Source organism: Aspergillus brasiliensis (genome assembly GCF_001889945.1).
Source record: "Aspergillus brasiliensis CBS 101740 unplaced genomic scaffold ASPBRscaffold_16, whole genome shotgun sequence".
Classification (NCBI taxonomy): Eukaryota; Fungi; Ascomycota; class Eurotiomycetes; order Eurotiales; family Aspergillaceae; genus Aspergillus; species Aspergillus brasiliensis.
In genome coordinates this window covers 242,079-257,933 of record NW_027137457.1, presented here as the reverse complement: position 1 = coordinate 257,933, position 15,855 = coordinate 242,079, and the positions used below count along the sequence as shown (strand labels likewise).

Genomic DNA, 15,855 nt, shown 5'->3' with positions numbered 1-15,855 from the left:
TAGCTAATTTGTATAGGAACCAATGATGGGACAACGTTAAAGTCGCCAGAGTAGTAGCTTGATGTCCATGCCACATCCTGTTTCCTACAAGTCCTTTTGTGAAGTTCAGTATCTGGCTACAGTGCTGTCATCAGTGCATCGCATAACGAGCTGGTTTCCGTTTCTGTGCCTCTTCTGAAAGTCACGCTTTTCGTAGTTGACACTGATATTCTATATCTCCTGAAAGTCTACGGCTTTCTTGAGTTGCTAGATGGTCAGTAGATGGTTATTGCTATATTACTCATATCTGTCTTTGACTTTGAGCTTGAACCAAACTTTTGCTTCCTGCATGAATGAAAGTGGCAGTGCAATGATAGTCAGCTTAGGATTGATTGGGTAGTATGCGATATCCCACACGCTACCAACTGTGTCGGATCTGCCTTCCATCCCAATTCAGTGCTCAGGCATCTTTCGGATTATTTGTGGCAGCGCCTTGCATCGAGTGGTGAGCTGGTTGTTCCTCTCCGATTGGACGGATGCCTGTTGTCGGCTCGCGCGCCTTTGACGTATCTCGAACTCCTTGTCGGACCCTCCGACAGCCAGGACCATCCGATCCCACCGACCACATACGCTGTCGTCGGAGATGAACTGAATGTATAAATGATGACCAGATCGCTAAACTGAACTTCACCTCCTCGCAACATTAACCGATCGCAAATACTTGGGATAGAACACTAAAGAGGGATGGTTGATACAGTGGTTAACATGGAGGGCGCCGCAGCTCTGACAGGGGCCCTCCACAGCAGCTACGCTCTCATAGGCCTCACTGCTATTGTTCTCTACTGCTTATACAAAGTAGGTCCAGATTTCTTGGATTTTGTCGTTGCCCCTGCTAACGTTTACTCCACTAATAGGCGACCATGGTGACGGACATTCCGCACATCAAAGGCTTGCCCGAAATCCCAGGCGCCATTCCAATATTCGGCCATCTTCGGAAACTGGGTGACGATCATGCAAGTGTATGCGAGCGCTGGTGGCGACAGTACGGTCACTCTGTCTTCCAGATCAAGCTGGGTAATACGCGGGCGGTGGTCTTCAATTCCTTCGAAGACTGCCGCACAGTATTACTAGGCCATCAAAATGCCATCATCGATCGGCCGAAGCTATATACGTTTCACGGAGTCATCAGCAGCACGCAAGGATTCACCATCGGTTCATCTCCCTGGGACGACTCCTGCAAGAGGAAGCGCAAGGCAGCAGGGACGGCACTGGGCAGGCCAGCTTTGAGGAATTACCATCCCATGTTCGATCTGGAAAGCTATTGCATTGTCCGTGATCTATTTCGCGACAGTAAGAACGGCCAAGTGGAGCTCAATATCCGCCCTTACATCCAAAGATATGCCCTTAATACGACTTTGACTCTATGCTATGGTATTCGCATGGACGAAGTCTATGATGATCTCCTCCGGGAGATTCTCCATGTGGGTTCAGCGATATCCTTGCTCCGAAGTGCGTCGGAAAATTTGCAGGACTACATTCCCATATTACGCTATGCACCGAACAATGAAAAGACGGCTCGGTCCAAGGAGCTCAGGGAGCGTCGAGACGCCTATCTCAATCTTCTCCTAAACAAAGTTCGCGATATGATCAAAAAGGGAACGGACAAGCCATGCATTTCTGCTGCTATCCTCAAAGATGAAGAGACCAAACTTAGTGGAGTGGAGGTCTCTTCTATCTGTCTTTCGCTGGTCTCTGGTGGGTTCGAAACAATCCCGGGGACGCTAACTTCCGTTACCGGGTCGTTGTCCACTCCGGAAGGCCAAGTCTGGCAAGACAGAGCATATGAAGATATCAAAAGATACTATCCTGATCCAGAGGACGCCTGGCTGGCATCTATCCATGAGGAAAAGGTGCCCTATGTCAACGCCATAGTCAAAGAGGCAGGGCGTTACTATACAGTTAGTTCCATGAGTTTACCTCGGAAAACCGCAACCGAAGTGAACTGGAACGGGGCTATTATTCCTCCAAAAACTATGGTCTTGATAAATGCGCAAGCAGGGAACCACGGTAAGCATCACCAGGTCACATTTACAGTTCGGAGCAATCTGCTAACTCGCTCATAGATGTTGACCATTTCGGACCTGATGCAGGCAAATTCGATCCTGAGCGTTGGCTAAAATCTGTCAATCCTCCCAGTGAGAAGGAGATACAGGGTCTACCCCATTTAAGCTTCGGAGCCGGATCTCGTGCTTGTTCAGGGCAGGTTATCGCAATCAGGCTGCTGTACACGGCACTGATACGCATTCTCTCATCGTACAAGATTGTGGCCAGTGAAGACCAGCCGCCAAACACTGACTACGTCGAGTACAATCAGTTCAAGACAGCTCTAGTAGCTATTCCGAGGGACTTCAGAGTCAGATTAATTCCGCGAGATGATATTTCGACTCAACAGTGCTTGAATGCTGCTGAATCGAGAACCAAGGAGCATTACAGAGAGTGAAATACGTGGGAAAGTGGAATTAGAGTAGTATCATAGTCACAGTAACATAATTCCAGAATAGTATGATTTCCTTGCAATCAAAAGTAATACCGCCTTACAAAGCCTGGTTCTGGTAAGGAAGCGTCGGTCGATCCGACACGAAGCTCAGCTACATAAAGCGGGGAACGGCCCCCTCACGCGACATTGCTTTCTCACATCTTCGTTAACATTCCTTTAAGCACATCACTCCTATCAAGAATGGGCTCCCTACTGACTCAAAACATAATGGACGTGAAGGGTCGCGTCGCCCTAGTCACCGGTGGAAGTAGCGGAATTGGACGCATGATCGCACAGGTAAATCGGTCCGGAGACGCAAACAAGGTACCACATACTAACAGTAATCACCATCCAAGGGTCTTGTCGCCAACGGAGCCAAAGTCTACATAGTCGCACTGCCAGATGACCCTATCGAACAAACAGTACTGGATCTGAACGCATGTGGAATCGAATCAGGTGGAAGTGCAGAAGGGTACGTGCCGACAACATCTTCCTAGATCCCCCTTGTCACTACGAGTAGTCCAGTCAGATACTCAACCCACAATCAGCTACGCATGCGACCTCACCTCAAAGGACCTCATCTTTCAACTTGCCGAGTCGATATCTAAGAAAGAAACCAAACTCGACATGCTCATATCCAATGCCGGGATTCGACGGGACCCACCCATCGCATGCAACGTACTCACGGCGACCCTAGCCGAGCTGCAGGAGTCAATGTGGTCAAGCAGAGAGACAGACTGGGCCGATACCTTTCAGATCAACACGACGGCGCACTACTTCCTTAGTGTGGCATTTCTAACTCTTCTAGCTGCCGCAGCCGATCAGCAACTGGACGATGGTCGTCGGGGTCAGGATGACGGGAGAGGCGTGGTAGTAATCACCAGCTCCTGTGCGAGTATGCATAATGCGACGAATGTGGACTTGACCAGCTATGCGACGAGCAAAGCGGCCACGGATCATTTGGTGAAACTGTTGGCCGCGAAGTTTCATCGGTTTTATGTGCGGGTAGTGGGGATAAATCCTGGATGTGGGTGTTGCTGTTTTCTTCCGATACTCTTGCTTTTCCTCTTGTGCTGACTTCGAAGTACCAGTTGTTCCATCTAATATGAATCCCGTTGGGGCGGCAGGGAATATGTTCAGCGGTCTATTCGACAAAGTCCCTGCGAAACGAGCCGGGAGGGCTGAGGATCTTGCAGGGGCGGTGTTGTACCTAGTCAGCAGGGCTGGAGTAAGCTGCTATTCCTATTGTTTGTATCAGACGCTAATCAATCCCATGCAGTCGTACGTGGATGGTATTTCTCTTTGCATGGATGGTGGCCGGATACTGCTAGCTAATGGGCAGGAATAGGGGGGCCGGGGAACCCTGGTGTGGGGGCTTCAGAACAGCTTGAAGCGTTCTACCTAATGAATAAGAGAATGTAAAGCCAAATTTACATGCAGCAGTACTATGGCTATGCCTACGTAGTCCATCATAACAAGTGGCTTCATTGTACCTAATTCACGTCCATCATTTGATCACCAGCCGTCTCGGCTCTACTCATCCCTCATCGGTCCACATCGACCGATCCTAGACGGACTAAATCTGTATCTGGCCATCAGTAACAACCGACCATTCTTGATATGCATAGTCTGAACAGACTATGCATAATTCCCCGGGAGCTCGTGCCTGTGAAATAAGTAGCTACTGTTGAATTGTGTCAGGGTCGGGTCGGGAGCGGGTTCGGGTCGGGGCAGGCGGGTTGTTGTGTCAAAGATATTTGACCCGACCCGACATACTTAATCCAACATTAACTGGTAGCTGGGTTTATCTGTTATACTTTTACTACATTTGCTGAAGGGTGCTTGGTGTGGAGAAAGACTATCAATCTTTTCCTTAGGATTATGATGAAGCAAAATGTCAATGTCTCTTGCTTCATCGTCCAGAAACAACCAAAACTATAGATAATACAATTTATGGCACCTCATCTATAGCCTTAGCTAAATTCCTTGTCAAGACGTTCCCCCTGTTGGTCCTATCACCATCTTTCCTCGTATGGGTCGAGTCGACCGATTACCAAGTACAAGCACCGCTAGTCATGCCAAAATAAGTAGTATGCGCAGCATTCACACCCTGTCCACCCTGGGCCTCACAGCACTGAACTTCATCGCCAGTGCAGACATACATGTTCTGGGCGCTGTAGGGATCCACGCTCCAGTACTCAACACCGCCATGGACGTAACCCTCGTCGGCCGGGGGCAGGTTTGGGACACCGTCGTTGGAATGAGTGACCCGGAAGTATTGGGTGGTGTCCGGGCTCGAGGACTTGAACGCATCGTTCTGGTATGTCGCGAAGGCCTGGTTGCCGGTGCGCGGTTCGCCGAATGTGTACAGGCGGACGTTGTCGTATGTCGCGGACAGTTGGGCGGCGGTGAGTGATGCCATTGATGCTCCCAGACTATATTATAGAGTGAGTAAGTTAGTTTAACTTATCATACAATGGGATTTTAAGAAGGGGTAAAAGCGCATACCTGTGGCCGGTCACGGTCAGGGCATAGTCGGGATACTGGCTGACTTGTTCCTTGACAAGCGACTCGACTTGGTCTTTTACGGAGACCCATCCAATGTAGTATCCACCGTGGACCTCACAGCCGGTGCATTGAGGAAGGGTGTCGAAAGGCGCGAGGGTGTAGTTGGTATCGAGCGCGAGGTTTGTGTTACTGCCTGTGCCACGGAAGACGGTAATGATCTCTTTGCTGGTGTCGTCGCGGAGGATCCATCCGTTGATATCGGTTTGAGCGTTGTAAATCTTCTCACCCTTGACAATGGTCGACGGGATATTGCACAGGTCGGCGTAGGCGGCCTGGGAGATAGTGGCCATTTCCACAAGACGGTTGTAGAGGTCTTGGGAGATGCCCTGCGTAGAGGCGGCCAGGGCTTGTCCGGCGGCCGCCGAAAGGGCGAGGGCGTATTTGGCAGAGAAGTGCTTCATGTTGAAAGAGGTATGGACGGCCTGAAACTGATGGACAATGGGTACTCAACGAGGAGAGATGAGAAGTCTTTTGCTTGGGTGTTGTTCTCAAGGCATCTCTCTAACTCTTATATAGAAACACTGAAAGATCAATTTAGGATAAAATCAGCAAACAGCCGAAGATCATGCCATATTCTGTTTTCTGTAACTTGAAAAGTCGCATACTATCACACTGATAATATGACTTTCTATGTATACTCGGCAAGCACATCTCAAGCTCTAGCCGAAATATGTAGAAGCGAAGGGCCTGCAGGATTTAGCGCGTTTCACGGGCAGGAATAGTGCGCCACAGGCACGACTAGAGGGTCTGCACAACGTCCACCCATCCATTAAAGTTGGCCGGAGCTTGTGCCCTTTTCCAACATGGGATATTCCAATTTACAACGGCTTCCAGCCTTTCTCCCAATATCCGCCGAGGTACGTCCGATGCAGATCACTTCAGAGTAGACATCCTCACAGATTTCGGCAAAGACCATTGCCGATATCCACCAGATCATGAATATTTGTGGAAATTGCTTGGAGGGTGTTGTGTTTTATAGTGGAACAAGTTTATGAAGGCCTCCTATCGGTACAAATCCGTCAATCGGTATGGCATCGTCAAGACCCACGGGTTGAACCTTTAACCTCATCGCAGCGTTTATCCAGTTCCAAAAGACGGTTCTACAGCTTCGTCGTTCCGAGACGGGATTGCACTTGTAGACAGCCTCGGTTTTCTGAGGCGTCAGCAGCATGAGTGCCTGCGCCACTCGAGAAAGGCAATAGTCCGGCGGACATTTGTTTCTGGCTAATATGCAATATTTATCCTAAACCATCCATTGAGGCCTTGCTATGATCGCACGGGCTTCGCTGCTCCTATACTATGGTAGGCTCCACTCAACAGGGCTCTAGTTAGCCGGCCAAGCTCCACTAGCTTGTCACTACTATTCCCTATGATCCGACTTTGCCTAGGCTGTTGTGGATCTACATGTTCGGCCCGTCCAAAACAGAATAGGCTTCATCTCATAACAACTGGTACCTAGATAGCCTAAAGATAGATGATGAGAGACTCTATGAAGCGAACTTGGAGATATGATTTAGCCAGATGACCCTGGTTACATTTATTATTACCTGAAGGCCTTATGTCAATCCATTCCATCACTCTGGAAATTTTCTGTTTTGTTGTAGTTTGCTAGCATGCCCACCGCAGCTTCGAATCTTCTCTAGAAACATACTAAGCCTAGGCTATAATTTTTCCTTTTCCAGAACAGGATGCCAGTCTGATGCGAACGGAGATTTGTCGGATATTGCTATAACAATCAGTCCACGGGGTGGATAGATATCATTCAAGTATTATAAATATAACATAATGTTATTGGTGATCCACGCCGTGGAGCCCGATTCGACGCCGAGTGTTTCAAGTGCCGTGATGAACCACACCGGCGACAAACGCCACAGTAGGCTTCGATAAGAAGGCCCACTTCGCTATTCAAAATAGAGTGAATCGGTGTGGCGGATATGCCCAACAGCAGGCTTCTGGCCCTCAGCCTAGACCCTGGACCCTTAATATCTCTATTAACGGCTAGGGCTAGCGTGTCTGCTATCCAGAGGTTCCATATCCATCTTGTACATCACATGTCACTCTACAGGGCTGTCTGAAGAACAGCCACAAACCTGCAATGTAACACGCCATTATCAACCATCATCTTGTCTCACTTTTGGTTCGGGATGGAATCCGCATCGAGATATCGACTCCGGAGCGATGAGCATGAGGTTAGCTGGAGGCAAGTATAAAGAGCTCAGTCTGTCGCCAGCAACTTCTCATCCAGCACCTCATCCAAGATTTACAATTCCAACATCAAAATGGTTCGTCTTACTACACTTGTGGGAATCCTGTTGACCTCGGCGGTATGCTCTGCCACCGCGATCAGTGAGCGCCAGGTTGCTAGCATCAACAATGCCTTCAAATCCAAGGGCAAAAAGTACTTTGGCACCTGTGGTGACCAGTACACGCTGTCTAACTATGCCGACTCGGCCATCGTAAAGGCCGATTTTGGACAGCTCACCCCTGAGAACAGCATGAAGTGGGATGCGACTGAGCGTGAGTGCCATATCCTGGATGCTGTTTTGCTATTGAAAGTCTGACCATGTTACTAGCAACCTGGGGTGGGTTCAGCTTTACCGGATCTGATTACCTGGTTCGTGTCTATGTTAAGTCATGGCTGTGCCGCTTGTGCTGACATGAGTAGGTTAATTACGCGACCTCAAATGGCAAAATGATCCGTGGTCACACTCTAGGTAAGGGAGGGAAAGACCTGTGCTATAATTTATCACTGACCTTCTTGAAGTGTGGCATTCCCAGCTTCCGAGTTGGGTCCAGGGCATCAAGGACAAGAACACGTTGACTTCGGTCTTGAAGAACCACATCACCACCGTCATGAAGCGCTACAAAGGCAAGATCTATGCATGGGTATGTTCCTTTACCTCAATATTTACAAATTATTCTCTTATAGTTCACTACTGACTACTGCAGGACGTGGTCAATGAGATCTTCAACGAAGACGGCTCCTTGCGTAAGAGTGTCTTCTACAACGTCCTAGGCGAGGACTATGTCCGTATTGCTTTTGAGACCGCTCGGGCGGCTGATCCTCATGCTAAGCTCTACATCAATGATTACAAGTAATAACACGGACAGCGATAGTTGTTCAAGCCTAGCTAACATGCCTTAGCCTCGACAATGCCAATTACGCAAAGACCAAGGGAATGGCCAGTCATGTCCGCAAGTGGATCTCACAGGGCATTCCAATTGATGGCATCGGTGAGCAACATTGACTACCACATACGGCTATCAAAGAACATCTGCTAACAACTTTTCAGGTTCCCAAACCCATCTTAGGTAACTCTCCACCAAACTATCTAGGATGTGCTATATACTAATACTGGACCTCTAGTGCCGGCGGATCCTGGGGCGTCAAAGAATAAGTCTCCCCTTCACACATTAGCTTGAAAGAATCCTACTGACATCCACTTACTGCTTTGAACACCCTTGCTTCCTCGGGTGTTTCTGAAGTGGCTATTACCGAGCTCGACATAGCCGGTGCCAGCTCCACCGACTACGTTAACGTAAGTGGCAGATCTCGTCTGGGACATATAACGAGTCTCTACTCACAATAATAGGTTGTGAATGCTTGTCTGAGTGTTTCCAAATGCGTTGGTATTACCGTCTGGGGCGTTTCTGATAAGGTTAGTGCACACAATTCACAATCCTACATGCTGCTAGCGACTAATTATTGTGTTAGTTCTCCTGGCGCTCTAGCTCCAGCCCGCTGCTGTTCGACAGCAACTTCCAGCCCAAGGCTGCTTACAACGCGATTCTCAAGGACTTGTGAGCGTTGCGCGTGCTCGGTCTATCGAAGACTGGGACAGCGGAGACGAGAGGGAAGCCTTTTTTTGGCGGCCCACTCACCGCGTCAACTATTGATAGGATCGTATTTTCGTTTCAAAGAACAAGCTTAGACTTGTTTCAAGTTGTTGTTATGCAGTGAATAGTTAGGCTTGTGGAATTAAAGGGGGGTGGCTATAGCGAATATTATACTCGGTTCAGTGGTCCGGGACAAATTATCTGTTTAGTTCACAGTAGGAGACAGCACAAGGGTCAACGGAGATAATTATCTCTTCCAGACTTAAAATAACCACCGCAACAACGTCGCCAAAAAAAAAAAAATAAAAACATACAACAGAAGGGATTCGCTGGTGGTCACCCACCCAACTACTAACCTCCCGGCGTGTGGCTTAAGTACGGCTGAGCGGACGGGAAGCCCTGTTTTCCACACCCTGTGGTCGTATGTACTTGAACAGTGACTGGAAGGGTATATAGTGACTTGATATCAATGTAAGAAACTAGCAGTAGTTGCCTTAGACTCAATGTTTGCCTCGACTATAGATTGTCAAGCAAATCGTGTTGTAAGTCTCAAAATTTCCGACACTGTTTTATTTTCATTTCTCGGAGTTGTACAGTATGGCTTGGTGTGGCGGGGTACAATTTACCTGTAAAGAATCTCACTCAAACTGTATGATATATACTGGGAAGCATCAAGTCCAAAGGCAACGTAATTTAATAATACCGTAAACGTCGGGATCCCAAATCGGATCAGTGTTGGTACGACAGTCATGTGCATCGGAGCGAATCTCTACTGCGGACAAATTATCACTTGTTCACTCAGCATTCACCTACATCGCACATCTCTTTCCCCAAGCACAACATATAATGGCAATCTTCGGGGATTTGCTCAAATACTTGATTATTAAATCTTGCTTCTGGGCTGCTGTGACCCAAGCCATGCTAAGACTATGGGCATGATGGCCAGAATACTATAGGTCTGTTAGTTTTCCCATTTTCTGCCACAAGTCTCCGATGGAAGCTAAGCAGATCAATCTCTTGCACAGTTACTCTTGCAACAGAGCCACTTCATCGAGGCGGGGATGGCGGTGAACCATTGGCTCAGTGGGGTATAAGCCATGCTGATATCGACTATCGAGGCTGGATGATCGGAAATTCGCGAATGACCGGCACAATAACGCGCCATTGTCTTCGGCAGATCACCGTTGCTGTGGGGCAGGAAGCCTAGCTTAGTGCGGAGATGTCGGTTGCAGAACATCGAAGCAGGGAGTTGGCGCGGCCCCCTCAAACAGCTTGAGTCTTGTGCTACTCCTATGCTGGCACTTCTGTGCATAGTGCCGAATTTCCCGCTGTCACCGATATTCCCCTCATACAAGCAGGTGATGAGGTATTCAGCCCACGAGCCGTTATGGTCGTGAGCTATGTCTGTGCTAGGCCTTTGCTGCATAGCAATGCTAACAACCTTGCTGTGCCGATCCCCCTCCCAGGGCCGATGAGGAATTCATCCGGGCAGCGCAGAATATGCATCTGTGCTTCTGCATTAATCCATAAGTCAAACCATTAAGCTGCCGCTCATCACCCATAAATATCCTTTATCCTCCGCTCCCCCGCTCAAAGCTTGGTTGTGTGCCTTTCCAAACTGACAGCTTGAGCGCCCATCATGCATCTTTTATCGCTCCTGTTCAATCCTTTTTCTGTCGGCATACTTTTGCTTCTCAGCACTAGCGGCTATGTGATCTACCAGTGCTTTCTGTCCCCCTTGGCTCGGATCCCAGGCCCCTTTCTAGCGAAACTCACCAACTGGCATCGGGCATATCTTACCTATGAGGGAAAGTCTCATCGCAGGTACCTTGCACTTCATCGGAAGTATGGCCCTGTGGTGCGCACGGGACCAAACGTCTTGTTAGTATACCCTTGTGTGGCAGTGAGCTCGTGACTGAGGGTATGTCCAGGAGCGTAGCAGAGCCAACAGCCTTCCGGGAAATATACAGTAAGTATCTTGGATCTTTTCCAGTAATTCGAGGCTCTAAAAGACAGTAGAGGCAGGAGGCAAATTCACCAAATCCGCGTCGTATAGCGTCCCAAACGAGGCTCACGCTTTTGACCTCTTCCGCCAACGGAACGAAAAGATACATGGCGAGCAGAGAAAGCTCGTTGCACGTGCTTACTCAATGGACTCGATGGTCTACCTCGAGCCCAATGTCAGCTCTATCCTCGAGAGCATGGTGCAAAAGCTGGACACCCTGTCTGGGGTTGTTGACCTTGGAGCTTTTCTGCAATTGTTCGCGTTTGGTAAATTATATTGTGCAGGTGACTGCAATCTTTACTGACACTTGTTTATCAGATGTAATCGGTGCAGTCAGTTTTTCACGCCCGTTCGGCTATGTCATTGCTGGGGACGATGATGGGGTATTTGCTCGCCTGAAGCAATCGTTGCGGTCAATGTCCTGGCTCATGAGTGTCCCCTGGTTTTACGATCTCCATCAAAAGCTCCAACCATACATTGGCAACTGGCTGGCAGTCAATGATCGGAATGGCTACTTTTACCAATTTGCAGCTCAAGAGATCGTCTCGCGGAAAGACCGGGGCGGCGATGACCGAGATATCGTGAACCAGCTGTTTGCAATTCAAAAGACCAAGCCTCACTTCAGTGACACGGACATGGCATATATGATGACAACAAATGTGTTTGCGGGCTCGGATACGACGGCGACGTCGCTCAATGGGATATTCTATCTTCTTCTGAGAAATCCGACCGTCTACCAGCGACTTATGCAGGAGTTGGAAGAGAAGAAATCCAAAGGAGAGCTGAGTGACCTTGTAACGTTTCAGCAAGCGGAATCATGTCCTTATCTGCAGGCTGTGATGTATGAAGCGCTCCGGTTGTATCCTGCTGCTGGACTTCAACTAAACCGCGATGTGCCGGAGGGAGGCATGAAGATCGGAAAGTACTATATTCCAGAGGGAGTAAGTTATCCTCCTTCCTAGTTTTCGGACTCCTGTTGTAACATGGGCGCAGACGGTAGTCGGGTCATCTGCGTGGGTCATCCACCGTCTTCCCGAGATCTGGGGTTCTGACTTTGAGGAATTTCGTCCGGAGCGGTGGCTGGAAGGGAACGTGGGAGATCTCAGTATGTAACTCCAGTTCATGGTGACATTTGCTTACTGCTTACAACGATCCAGAACGGTTCTATTTTGCATTTGGCGGCGGGTCCCGCACATGTGTTGGCAGGAGTAAGTATTTGAATAACTGTTGACGGGTTGTGACATGCTGACATCTTCTAGACATAAGCTGGCTGGAGATGTCTAAGGTATAGCTTACTCTCGTATATCTCGACTAACGCTGATATGCTAATTATGGTCTAGCTCGTCCCTACCCTTCTCATGCGCTACAACATCCAATTGGCACCGGGCGCAAAGGTGACAGATGAGAGCGGGTAAGCTAGCTACTTGATTTTTGCGGGAGGTCTGCTAACCCGTTATAGAGGCTTAATCTTTATCAAAGGACTTAATGTACTTTTAAGTCCGCGACAGGAATCAGTGGCGTGAGATGGCTCCAGGTCAAGATAGCTTCAGTGGCCGGAGAAGGTGTGACTATGGGTTGGCTGCACCTGACAGACTCATCAGACAACGTATGCTTAGTTCAATGTGAAGTTTTGGCAATAGCAATAGGAGTTCCCCATCAAACCCCTTGTTCCTGTGCTTCACTTATTAGTAACAGAAGGATCAGCTTCCATTGATAATATCATTCCTTATATACCAGAATCCAACCAATCAAACCAGCACATCTTCACCCCGACGGAGAGTCCAACCCCGGGTGACCCGAACCCCGACGGCATCTCATCTGCACGGACATAACTAATTCCTACCAACTTATCACCGAGCCCTAAGCATGCATAGTAGATAGAAGAAACACCACATCGTGAGAACAGTATAAAACCAGCCCTTCACCCTCCAAACAATCACCCCCTCACCCTCAGACATCACAAGCGCCATATCACACTGCAACCACCCACTACAATGACCACCAAAACCCTCTTCCTCACCGGCGGCAGCGGCTACATCGGCAGCGCACTGATCCCCCTGGCCCTCTCACGAAACTACACCATCCGCGCCCTCTCTCGGACCCCCGAATCCGACAAAAAACTTCTCTCCCTCGGCGCGACCCCTATCCGAGGCGACCTAACCAGCCTGACCACCCTCCACACCGAAAGCGCCTCCGCCTCGGCCGTAATCCACCTCGCGACAGCCTTCATCTTCGGCCAAACCCCCAGCTACACCACCATCTCGCACATTGACACCGCCGCCCTCGACGCCATTGTCTCCGGTCTCTCCTCTACCCCCAACCCAGACAGTTCCCCCAAACCCCTCGTCACCACCAGCGGCACGCTCGTCGTACGGCCCAACCCAGACGGGACCGAAACCGACGAGTTCTCCCCACTAGACACGCACCCTCTCGTCTCTCGGAACGAGATCACAACGCACGGGATACGTCTCGGCGAGAACTCCCAGGGGAAAGTACGGGTCATGGATATCCGACTGGCGCCGTTCGTGTACGGGCGCGGCGGCAGCGGCGTCAGACTGTTCATGCAGATGGCGAAGCAAGCGGGGAAGATCATTACGGTGGATGGTGGTAGGAACCGTACGACGACGGTGCATGTGGATGATGCGGCGGAGTTGTATTTGCTTGCTTGTGAGAAGGGTGTGCAGGGCGGTGTGTATAATGCGAGTGCGGAGACGGGGGTTACGGTGGGAGAGATTTTGGGGGCTGTTGCGGAGATTATGGATGTTCCGGTGGAGGATTTGGGGGTCGAGGAGGCGAGAAGTGTGTTGGGGGATGCGGTGGCTGGTTTTTTGGCTGCTGAGAATAGGGCACGGGGGGAGAGGGCGAGGAGGGAGTTGGGATGGGTTTGTAAAGGGGTGGGTGTGTTGGAGGATGTTAGGAGTGGGTCGTATGTTGAGGTTGTGGAGGAGTTGAGGGGGTAAGCTGGTTGATTGGGATATTTCAGTTCTTTGAGCTTTTTCTTGTGTTTTTGTTTTGATGTAGTTGTAAGGATGTTAAGTGTCTAGTTGTGGTGTTGTGTTCTGTTTATGTAGTCTTTGACATTGGGCAATCTATGTCTTGTGTTATTCATGTATATTGTCTTGTTTTTATCCCTCGTTGATCTACATACATACATGCATAGAAAGTAAGCAATACATATTTCTTTTTTTCCAGTTACACAGAGTTGACATATAGTTAATAATTCTCCGATCAATGTCCAGTGTCAGTCAGGCTGGATAAGCTTTGTGGGGAAACGGGCCGGTCCGGACATTCCATCCATTTTGACAGCTACAATGGGTAGATGCTGTGATGATTAGAGAAAAAGCAATATAATCATTGTTTCGACATACAAAGGACGCATATGGATTGAACTCTGTAATGATATCTACGTATACTGAAGTTGGTAGGTATGCACACAAACCTTTGTCGAGCATGATTATGTGATGATAGACATGAGTCAAGTCTGCTGTATAGCATGAATTTGCCACACCAATCCAATAATGCACAGAGGTCCGTATCTACCAGGGGTTGTAGCTCAGTGGTAGAGCGCTCGCTTCGCATCCATTAAATGGGAAATGCGAGAGGTCAAGGGTTCGATCCCCTTCAACTCCAACTCTTCTTTTTGTTTTTGGCTTTGAGATTTTTGGTGATTCGAATGCAAGCAGATTATGGTGGATATCGAAGATAACAATGGGGTTGCATACACGCACTGTTAGTTGATGGAGATCAGGAGAGAGTGTGTCGTAGTCGGTCTAACTTGGAGATACTTTTGATTATTCGTCCCATGTGTGTATAAGTATATTTCGTATTCTGTATTTCTAAAATGTCCATTCTGTCCTGCTCCAGCAGGTCACCAGATATGCATGTTTCTCTTGAGTAAAGATCTGATCGTTAACTTCCTTCTCCCCTACATTTCAGTCTCCATGGCTACTGCGATGGGCGGTTGGAACTGCTGACGATCATTAGCCAGGCTATCTTTCAGCGTAATTCGTCATCAGAAGATCCAATAGACTGGATAGCAATTGAATCTAAATACAAATGAGTCAATAAAAGGGCTCAATATTCCTCCAGTCTCTGCCGAAACACGATTGACAGCGTTTCATCAGGAACCACCACTTCATTTCGGGTCTCTTCTAGAAGTAGAACCAGGGCATTGCCGACGATATAGCACTTAGGCGACTGTGTATCAGAACAGGCTGTTAACGAGGATGGTGAACTACCTAGAGCCAAGTCAGGCCAGGAAGTGGTTACAAGCTCGAAGACTCTTGGTTCGAGTGCCAAACTACCTCGTGGCAATGCTTCTTTAGCGCGTGCGCATGAACTGATGCGACGCGTAGTGACTTGGCTTCTATAACACTAGACTCAAGTTTTCCACAACAAGTTGGCTGGATGGTGTAGTTGGTTATCACGTATCGTTAACACCGATAAGGTCCTGGGATCGAGCCCCAGTCTGGTCATACTTTTTGCCAAGCGATGCTTTTTGCATCATTGCTAAATTGCTTTTACAGGTATCCAAGGGGCCAGCCTCATTCCAAATTGTCTGAAGTTCAGCATCTACATGTTGCCCATGACCATCAACTGCTCCTTTCCGTGCGACTGTGTCATCGAGAAAGTCATGTTGATCTACCCGCAACCCTGCTACAATCTGACAAAGTCCCAACTTAGGTGAATAGATATAGTCTCAAAACGGAAACGCAGAGCAGTTAGCCAGACATTAGGATATTGATAACGAAAAGACTTTTGTTAGCCGACTTCCGTGCTACTTTATAGAGCTCTCATCCCATAGGCGTAGTTCGGTATGCAAGTCTAGGGATCGACTAATAACTGTTTGTGGGGAAGATATTGGGTTTTTGTATGCATGCCAAGCTCTGTCATGCAACAGCTCTAGCGACATTTTGTCTGTACCGATCGG

At 48.7% G+C, this 15,855-nt stretch overlaps 6 protein-coding genes and 2 non-coding genes across 8 annotated transcripts; 7 read left to right on the top strand and 1 right to left on the bottom strand.

The window, feature by feature from the left end:
• Positions 1-744: 744 nt before the first annotated feature.
• ASPBRDRAFT_135742 (cytochrome P450) lies at positions 745-2,479 on the top strand (the record flags this gene model as incomplete). Its single annotated transcript, XM_067618722.1, has 3 exons — positions 745-834; positions 894-2,046; positions 2,103-2,479. The coding sequence occupies 3 exons, from the start codon at positions 745-747 to the stop codon at positions 2,477-2,479; spliced, it is 1,620 nt and encodes a 539-aa protein (XP_067474621.1).
• A 192-nt stretch (positions 2,480-2,671) lies between these two features.
• Positions 2,672-4,018, top strand: ASPBRDRAFT_47912 (SDR family NAD(P)-dependent oxidoreductase). The gene is made up of 5 exons (XM_067625979.1): positions 2,672-2,812; positions 2,872-2,987; positions 3,064-3,542; positions 3,607-3,743; positions 3,795-4,018. Exons 1-5 carry the CDS (start codon positions 2,744-2,746, stop codon positions 3,861-3,863), a joined length of 870 nt encoding a protein of 289 aa, XP_067474620.1. The 5' UTR covers positions 2,672-2,743; the 3' UTR covers positions 3,864-4,018.
• A 547-nt stretch (positions 4,019-4,565) lies between these two features.
• Positions 4,566-5,484, bottom strand: ASPBRDRAFT_136080 (lipase family protein; the record flags this gene model as incomplete). The annotated part of the gene is made up of 2 exons (XM_067618760.1): positions 4,566-4,950; positions 5,024-5,484. The coding sequence occupies 2 exons, from the start codon at positions 5,482-5,484 to the stop codon at positions 4,566-4,568; spliced, it is 846 nt and encodes a 281-aa protein (XP_067474619.1).
• A 1,562-nt stretch (positions 5,485-7,046) lies between these two features.
• Positions 7,047-9,242, top strand: ASPBRDRAFT_69025 (endo-1,4-beta-xylanase). Its single transcript, XM_067629021.1, has 11 exons — positions 7,047-7,600; positions 7,657-7,697; positions 7,749-7,797; positions 7,848-7,969; positions 8,033-8,178; positions 8,229-8,317; positions 8,377-8,395; positions 8,451-8,477; positions 8,532-8,622; positions 8,677-8,742; positions 8,799-9,242. The coding sequence occupies exons 1-11, from the start codon at positions 7,363-7,365 to the stop codon at positions 8,886-8,888; spliced, it is 978 nt and encodes a 325-aa protein (XP_067474618.1). The 5' UTR covers positions 7,047-7,362; the 3' UTR covers positions 8,889-9,242.
• Positions 9,243-10,559: 1,317 nt separating this feature from the next.
• Positions 10,560-12,448, top strand: ASPBRDRAFT_58930 (cytochrome P450; the record flags this gene model as incomplete). The annotated part of the gene is made up of 9 exons (XM_067627975.1): positions 10,560-10,801; positions 10,852-10,889; positions 10,940-11,191; positions 11,244-11,866; positions 11,919-12,030; positions 12,083-12,137; positions 12,192-12,210; positions 12,266-12,336; positions 12,385-12,448. 9 exons carry the CDS (start codon positions 10,560-10,562, stop codon positions 12,446-12,448), a joined length of 1,476 nt encoding a protein of 491 aa, XP_067474617.1.
• A 471-nt stretch (positions 12,449-12,919) lies between these two features.
• Positions 12,920-14,052, top strand: ASPBRDRAFT_69023 (uncharacterized protein; the record flags this gene model as incomplete). The annotated part of the gene is made up of 1 exon (XM_067629020.1): positions 12,920-14,052. One exon carries the CDS (start codon positions 12,920-12,922, stop codon positions 13,883-13,885), a length of 966 nt encoding a protein of 321 aa, XP_067474616.1. The 3' UTR covers positions 13,886-14,052.
• Positions 14,053-14,467: 415 nt separating this feature from the next.
• On the top strand, positions 14,468-14,555 carry ASPBRDRAFT_t250. Its single transcript has one exon. It is a non-coding gene; the product is annotated as a tRNA-Ala (tRNA).
• Positions 14,556-15,326: 771 nt separating this feature from the next.
• Positions 15,327-15,400, top strand: ASPBRDRAFT_t251. The gene has a single exon. It is a non-coding gene; the product is annotated as a tRNA-Val (tRNA).
• Positions 15,401-15,855: the final 455 nt, after the last annotated feature.